General features: G+C 51.5%; 1 protein-coding gene across 1 annotated transcript; it reads left to right on the forward strand.

The window, feature by feature from the left end:
• The first annotated feature begins 4,547 nt into the window (after positions 1-4,547).
• LOC308253622 (integral membrane protein GPR137-like) lies at positions 4,548-5,755 on the forward strand. The gene is given in 3 exon segments (XM_080679237.1): positions 4,548-4,802; positions 4,806-4,814; positions 4,818-5,755. Coding segments are annotated over 3 exon segments (1,176 nt in total). The 5' UTR covers positions 4,548-4,562; the 3' UTR covers positions 5,745-5,755.
• The last annotated feature ends 3,009 nt before the right edge of the window (positions 5,756-8,764 follow it).

An 8,764-nucleotide genomic window follows, 5' to 3' on the forward strand; every position in this document is an offset into this window, starting at 1 on the left:
AAGGATTCCGAGCAAATTCTATAGCCCAGCGACAGCTTCCAGCCTGAGGGTCACCTGTACATGTCCCTGGTGCTCTGGGGTTACAGAGAACTTCTGCCTTGGCAGTAATTGGACTAGGTAATGTGAGTCCTATCAACGCTTAGATCGTATGAATTAGGGAGTACACCTAGTTTTCTGGTACTGATTAGCTCGTTTTATCTTGTCATGTCTAGATTCAATACTTAGTAATAATTTCTTTTCTCTCCTGTGCTCTGGCTCATTCAGAAGAAGGCCAGTGTTACGTTTGCCAATTCTAGAACCCTAGGGAATATGGCTTTAAGGAGTCCTTACCCTTCTCAAATGAATTCATGTACTTTTCCCCTCACCTTCTGGGTTTTTGTTTATTTTTATGAACACTGATAAGTCTAAGATTTTAAACACTAGAAGAAACTCAGATGCAAACAACCACTTTGGTCCTCTTGTGACTTAGTTGAAATACTTTGTCTTGTCCAGTTTGAAATGGCCTAAGAAACAGGAAAGAGGAAATCAACAGAACAAGGAATGTAACATGATCTTTTTAAAAATATATATATTTTTATTGATTTCAGAGAGGAAGGGAGAGAGAGAGAGAGAGATAGAAACACCAAAGATGAAAGAGAATCATTGATCGGTTGCCTCCTGCACACCTGGGGATCAATCCTGCAACCTGGGTAAGTGCCCTGACCAGGAATTGAACCATGACCTATTGGTTCATAGGTTGATGCTCAACCACTGAGCCATGCCGGCCGGATGTAACATGATCTTTAAGTAACTTAGAGCTATGTAATCTTGACACAAACTTGAATACTTTCTTTAAAATTTCTAGCAACTGCTCTTAATTGAACATAGCTTCCTCATTTTATTTTTTATTTTTTTAATAAATCTTTATTGTTCAGATTATTACAATTGTTTCTCCTTTTCCCCCCCATAGCTCCCCTCCACCCGGTTCCCACCCCACCCTTTGCCCTTACCTCCCCCCACATTGTCCTTATCCATAGGTGTACGATTTTTGTCCAGTCTCTTCTTGCACCCCCATACCCTTTTCCCCCCAAGAATTGCCAGTCCACTCCCTTTCTATGCCCCTGATTCTATTCACCAGTTTATTCTGTTCCTCAGATTTTTAATTCACTTGATTTTTAGGTTCACTTGTTGATAGATATGTATTTGTTGTTCATAATTTTTCTCTTTACTTTTTTTCTTCTTCCTCTTCTTAAAGAATACCTTTCAGCATTTCATATAATACTGGTTTGGTGGTGATGAACTCCTTTAGCTTTTTCTTATCTGTGAAGCTCTTTATCTGACCTTCCATTCTGAATAATAGCTTTGCTGGGTAGAGTAGTCTTGGTTGTAGGTTCTTGCTGTTCATCACTTTGAATATTTCTTGCCACTCCCATCTGGCCTGCATAGTTTCTGTTGAGAAATCAGCTGACAATCGTATGGGTGCTCCCTTGTAGGTAATTAACTGTTTTTTCTCTTGCTGCTTTTAATATTCTCTCTTTGTCTTTTGCTCTTGGCATTTTAATTATGATGTGTCTTGGTGTGGTCCTCTTAGGATTCCTTTTGTTTGGGGTTCTGTGCGCTTCCTGGACTTGTAAGTCTATTTCTTTTACCAGGTCGGGGAAGTTTTCTGTCATTATTCTTCCAATAGGTTTTCAGTATCTTGCTCTCTCTCTTCTTCTGGCACCCCCATAATTCTGTGTTTTTATGCTTGAAGTTGTCCCAGAGGCTTCTTACACTATCTTCAACTTTTTGGATTCTTTTTTCTTTTTTTTTGCTTTTCCGGTTGAGTGTTTTTTGCTTCTTTGTATTTCAAATCTTTGACTTGATTCTTGCGTTCCTCTAGTCTGCTGTTGGGTCTCTGTATAATATTTTTTATTTTAGTCAGTGTATGTTTAATTTCTAGTTGGTCCTTTTTCATATCTTCGAGGGTCTCATTATATTTATCGGCCTTTTCTAGGATATTCTTGAAGAGCCTTATAACCGTGGTTTTGAATTCTATATCCAGTCGTTTGTTTTCCTCCATTTCTTTCATTTGTGATCTGTTTCTTTGACGCCGCATTTTCACTACTTCTCTGAGTTGGTAGGGTAGATTTGTGTGCTAGGTTTCCTATATGGCCCAGTGGGTCGGCCTCCCCAGTTAACCTGAGGTGGATACTCTTGGTGCACCCCTCTGTGGACTGTGTGTACAGCCTTGTTGTAGTTAAGTCTTGATTGTTGTTGGTATCACTGGGAGGAATTGACCTCCAGGCCTGTTGGCTGTGAGGATCAGCTGTGTCTACACTGGGAGATTTTCGGTGCTGGAGACAACCTTATAGGATTAGCCTTGCCAGATTGCAAAAGCCTCTGTGCTCAGCTTGGAAGGAGTGGAGTCTCAGGGCGGAGCAGACAGTCTTGGCTTCCCATCAGCCCTGCCCTTGCTCGAGTCTCCAGACCTCCGCCCTCCGCCCTCCGTGGTTCCCGAGTTTTCGCCCTACAGTCCAGACTTCCCCGGTAAGAGTGTGGGTCCCCAGGGGCTCGCCCGGAATTGCGGTTCAGTGCAGTCGGAACTGGGGTTCAGTGCAGTCAGGAGCCCCCGACTCCCTTCCGCTAGGGATAGCCTGTGGTAAACTCCGCAGTCAATCCCTGTGCACACTCGCGCCTCCAGACCCCTGCCGCCGCGGCTCCCCTGAGTCTCTGAGTTTCCGAGTCTCCGGGTGCCTTTCTCTCTACCTGACAGTCCAAACTCCCCCTGTATGAGCCTGGGTCCATGGTTTTGCCCGGAACTGAGGTTCAGTGCAGTCAGAACTGGGGTTCAGTGCAGTTGGGGACTTCTTTTCCCCTCCCGCCAGAGAAAGCCAGGCTTTCTCCACCGCCCTTCCTCTCTGCGCGCACATGTCTCCGTACCTCAGCTCTTTGCCGCTCCTTCTCCGTGAGATTTCCTCTTACCTTCTAGTTGTAGAATTTCCACTCAGCCAGCTTTCCTGTGGTTCTGGATGGTGTCCATTCTGTCTTTTAGTTGTAGTTTTGAAATTGTTGTGTGGGGCAGCAGTTTAGGTGCTTACCTATGCTGCCATCTTGGTTTCTACCTAGCTTCCTCATTTTATTCCCTCTAATTGGTGGTGGAAGAAAATAGTTGACCTGTGATCCGACTTCCCCCCTGTAAATTGTAAAGGCAGTAATTTGATGCGGGAGATTATGAATACCAATCAGGAAGTTTCTAGATCAGCCATGGGCAAACTATGACCCGCGGGCCGGATCCGGCCCGTTCGGCTGTTCTATCCGGCCCGCGGAGCCGAAAGAGCGGAGGGTTCTCTTGCTCTCCCCTCCGCTCCTTTACTTTGAATTTATATTAGTTCACACAAACACTCCATCCATGCTTTTGTTCCGGCCCTCGGTCCAGTTTAAGAACCCATTGTGGCCCTCGAGTCAAAAAGTTTGCCCACCCCTGTTCTAGATCATCAGGGCTCTAGCTTATAATAAAAAAAATGCATTTGTAGTTAAATGTTTACAAGTAAAAAAACAAGGAAATCTTATTTGTCCTATTCCATCTTTGTGTAGGCAATAATAGTAAGAGTTATTGAATTAGTTTTGCAAAAGCTCCCAACCCACCTTAGCAAAATCTTGTTGATCTTTGGGGTCCAGCTCAAGTTGCTTCCGTCCTGAGAGCTGCCTGGACTACCTTACTGGGTAGAGAGCACTTTTCACGCCGGGGGCATCATGTTCCTCACTCAGGCTTGCAAACTCCCACGGGATCTGGTCCCTGCCAGCACCACACTCAGTCCCACGCTCATCCTGCCTCTCCTCCATTCCTCAAACATGCCAAGGTACTCCAGCCTTCGAGCCTTTGATCTATGCATCCGAAACCTTGGGCCCCACTCAGACCTCTGCCCTGTGGTCTTCACCAGGGTCTCAGAGAATATGAGAGCACCTCCCTTTGGATTCCTGCTACATACTCCCCTCTTCGACTTCACTGCGATGTGGGATCCCCACAGAACTCATTTGGTACACAAAATTTCACAGCCCGGAAGTGCAGAGGGGTTAAGTTCCCCTGGGGTCACTTGCTGGTGACCAATGGTGGACACTTGCTGGTGGATAAATGCTTTTTCCTTCCATCCCCTGGGCAGACAGTTCTGAGCAGTGATCAGATCCTGCAGAATCAGCGACCAGTGTTCTGTGGCTGATCCAGCAACACATCTTATGCTGGCTTTCCTTTTCGTTGTACTCCTGTGTGTCCTGCACCGTGGGATCATTTCCTAAATAAATGACCTGCCTACCAGCTTCTGGCTCAGGCTCTGCTGTTTTGGAGAATTCAGGCTAAGACCATTGATACCCGGGATAGTCATAAAATGGACCCTCGGGATGGGAGGTTGGAGCTGGTTTACTCATCAACCATGCAAACAGTCCCGTTGCGGTGTGTAGTTGGCAGAGTGATGGCCCCACTCCCAAAGATGACCCTCTCTGGCCCCTGAGAATGTTACCCTGCATGGTGAAAGCAGATATTAAGGGTAAGGACTGGGGACCAGCCCCTCCATCTCTGCCTCAGGATTCAGGCCTCCCTCCCTGACATGGAGAGTAACCTGTCTGGCCCGGTGCCTGCTGCTGGTCTGGTGCCTGCGCTGCCACCGGCCATGACCCTGGGGCTGGCTGCGGCCTACACCACTCTGTACGCCCTGCTCTTCTCCGTTTATGCCCAGCTCTGGCTGGTGCTCCTGTACGGGCACAAGCGTCTCAGCTACCAGACGGTGTTCCTGGCACTCAGTCTGCTCTGGGCTGCCTTGCGTACCTCCCTCTTCTCCTTCTACTTCTGAGATACCCCCTGAGCCGACCGCCTGGGGCCCCTGCCCTTTTGGCTTCTCTACGGCTGCCCTGTCTGCCTGCAGTTCTTCACACTGACGCTTATGAACCTCTACTTTGCCCAGCTGGTGTTCAAAGCCAAGGCGAAACGTCGGCCAGAGATGAGCCGAGGCTTGCTGGCTGTCCGAGGGGCCTTCGTGGGGGCCTCGCTGCTCTTTCTGCTGGTGAATGTGCTGTGTGCTGTGCTGTCGCGCCGGCGCCGGGCACAGCCCTGGGCCCTCCTGCTGGTGCGTGTCCTGGTGAGCGACTCCGTTATCTGCGCACTCTCTCTTGCCACCTGCCTCTGCCTTGTTGCCCGGCGGGCACCCTCCACCAGCATCTACCTGGAGGCCAAGGGGACCAGTGTGTGCCAGGCAGCTGCGATAAGCGGTGCCATGGTCCTGCTCTATGCCAGTTGGGCCTGCTACAGCCTGGCGGCCCTGGCCTTGGCTCCCCGGAGCCGGCTGGATGCCTTCGATTATGACTGGTACCATGTCTCTGATCAGGCGGACCTGGTGGATGAGCTGGGGAACAGAGGCTACCTGGCGTTTGGCCTCATCCTCTTTGTGTGGGAGCTGCTGCCCCCTACCCTGCTGGTGGGCTTCTTCCGGGTGCACCGGCCTCCGCAGGACCTGAGCACCAGCCGCATCCTCAACGGGCAGGTCTTTGGCTCCCGTTCCTGCTTCTTCGATCGGGCCGGGCACTGCGAGGCTGAGAGCTGCTCCTGGGAGCACAGCCGGGGCGAGAGCACCAGCACGTCAGGCAGCCTAGGCTCTGGCAGCTGGTACGGCGCCATCGGGCGGGAGCCAGGCTGGTCCGGGGGCAGCCAGACTCGGACCACTCCTCTGCTCTTCTCCCGGGTGCTGGACCCAGGCAGCCACCACCACAGTCTCTACTCCACTCCACAGACGTGATCCCCTCCACCTGTCCCCAGAACACTCCGACCCCAGTCCCTCCTACCCAGGCCCCTGTGCCAAGTTCATCTGCTGCTTCTTGCCCAGGATCCCAGGGCCTGTGGCCACCTCCTCCCCTGGCCAGCTCCTTGCTACTGTTGTAGTGAGTCTGTGCCGATGGGGACATGGCCCTGCCTGCCAGATGCGCACAGCACCCTGGCATGACCTGCGCCTCCGCTTCTATGCGGGAGCCAGCTACCTCTCCTGTGTCTGCCGCTCAATAAACAGTGTCTGTGCCCAGGGCTGTCAGTTAAAAAAAAAAAAAAAAAAAGGATAAGGACTGGGCTGAGTCTGGTAGCCATGGGAGGATGGGCAGTCAGGGAGATGCACGTTGCTGGCTTTGAGGAGGGAGGAAGGAAACCACCAGAAGGGAATGTGGGATGCCTCTAGAACAGCCGTGGGCAAACTACGGCCCGCGGGCCGGATCCGGCCCGTTCGGCTGTTCTATCCGGCCCGTGGAGCCGAAAGAGCGGAGGGTTCTGTTGCTCTCCCCTCCGCTCCTTTACTTTGAATTTATATTAGTTCACACAAACACTCCATCCATGCTTTTGTTCCAGCCCTCCGGTCCAGTTTAAGAACCATTGTGGACCTCGAGTCAAAAAGTTTGCCCACCCCTGCTCTAGAAGCAGGAAAAAGCCAGGAAGTGGGTTCACCCTGGAGCCTCCAGCAAGCCCAGACCTAACACATTTCAGCGCAATGAGGCCCATGCTGGGCGTCCTTCCCACAGAACTGTCAGGTAATAAACGTGTGTTGTTTCTTGCCACCAAGACATTATGGCATCAGTGGAACCTAAGGCACTGCTGGTGGGCAGGGTGCAGTCGCCCTGCAGGCAGGGGCAGCAGGTTACTGCCACTACAGGTGCAGGTGGGCCAGAGCCGGATCGTGTTGCACCTGTGGTGCTTGAACAGCACAGGGCGATGATAAAGGCTGGGTTTGGCCAGCTTTCATTAACTGCTTTGGAAGCCTGGGGAAAAGATTAAATAACGTGCTTTTAAGTCAGCCAACCATCAAGTCCACTGTGAAAGTCTGGGGGCCGTGGACTGCAGCCGAGGAAAACCACCTGTGAGGCCCAGGGCCTAGTGGGGAGGGTGGCTGAGCTGCACAGGAGGTACCTGACCACCTTCCTTTATCAAAGTCAGGGCCTTGATAGGAAGAGAGTGGGAGGCTAGGGTCTAAGTAACGAAAGGGAGGATGAGCCTGAAAATGTTGGAAACCGGCTCCCCTCATGCGGGTCTTCCTTGCCTGAAGACCCCGCTGAGGTCTAGGGAGGCAGATGCCTGCCTGCAAGATGCTGCTCGACCTCCCTGAGATGCTCTTCCAATACCTTTGTTGTTCTCCAAACGGAGAGCTGGGCAGGTCCCCATGCATCCCGCGCGGAGAACTACAACCCTGTCCGGAGGAAATAGCTTAGACGCTAACGGGGCTGCGGAACCTGGCTGAGGGGCTCTGTCGGGAGCCAAGGGGCAATGTGGGCAAGTGCCCTGACCGGGAATTGAACCGTGACCTATTGGTTCATAGGTCGATGCTCAACCACTGAGCCATGCCGGCCGGGTGTAACATGATCTTTAAGTAACTTAGAGCTATGTAATCTTGACACAAACATGAATACTTTCTTTAAAAAGGAGCGGGGGAGGATCCTGAGGGGATTGGGCCAGGGGTGGAGGTGGAGGGACAAATAGGAGGCAGGATAAAGGGCATTTTATTATCATGGGAGCATTGAACTGTGACTTGGAGTGAAGGGCGCCTGAGCTGGTCCTTTTGTCCTGCGGGGTTGGCCATGAGCTTGGCTCACAGTGAATGAGGCACACACAGCGGAGCTGCCGTGCATAGTGTTCAGGGCAGGGACAGGAAGTTCCAGGAGGTGTGAATGTCAGAATGGATTCGTTACGTGAGACTGAAGAACCACCTGTTTCCCAGGAGCACGTTCCCTTCCCTGAGGCAATGAGAGTGCGCAGCACCTGTTCGAACGTCAGAGATTGATGGGGAAACGCTGCGTGGAGCCGGGCACACCTTAGCAAACGGGACAGTGGGATTCTAGCATGGCAGAGGCCACGTGGCATTACATAAATGTCAGACGAGGTGGACATAATCGAATGGACATAAGGCTGGAGTGGGAATCGGGGTGTCTTGCCCTGCGGGGGCTTGTGACAATGGCTAACGGATCACCGAGTTCTGAGTGACAGCTGGCTGGAGTGTTAGCTACTTGACGTGCATAACCAAAAAGAGAGAGAAAAGAGGCAAGTCGGTGAGCAGAGCCTGGGGTAGCCTGTCGCAGTGAGAAAATCACGGCCCCAGGTGTAAGTTGATGGACAGGTCCCGTGCAGGGGGAGAGGCCAAGTCTCTCTGCTGCCGCACGTGTATGCAACATATACACCCAGAATTTTTGAGGACTGTTGGATAAAAGTCTACACTGGAACGAGACCAGGGAATGGAGGATCAAAAACAGTTCACGTTTCTCTGGGATGTACATCGATTGTCATTTACTCTGTTGCCCCAGGTGGTGACCAATCCCCTGTTCTGTGTCAATAGAGTCGGAAGGACCTTGACATTCTGCAGAACATCATGCCTGCCCACTGTATCAGGGTGGATCTAGCATCTGACAGTGGCAGGTAGAGAACCAAGGTGGTGGCGTAGGCAAACGCCTGTACTCGCTGTCTCCCACAACCACATCAAAATTACTACTAAAATACAGAACCACCATCATTCAGAAGCACCTGAAAGTGGCTGAATGGAAGACCTACAACTAGAGAAGAAGAAAGTGCAGGAGGGGAGGAGGCACGGAAGGGGCTGGCCCGACACCCACGTGAGCCGTTATTTTAATCGGGAGGGAGATTGTCCCTGTCCCTGCGGAGGCTGCCTGTGAGGAGCAAGGGGTCCCAGCCCCCCAGCCCAGGGTTCCAGAGCTGGGAAGAGAAGGCCCAAAACTACGGGCTGTAAAAACCAGCAGGGCTGTGGCTGAGAGATAGGGAGACTGCTGGAAA

The sequence above is a fragment of the Plecotus auritus genome (assembly GCF_963455305.1).
Source record: "Plecotus auritus genome assembly, chromosome: 7".
NCBI classification, from domain to species: Eukaryota; Metazoa; Chordata; class Mammalia; order Chiroptera; family Vespertilionidae; genus Plecotus; species Plecotus auritus.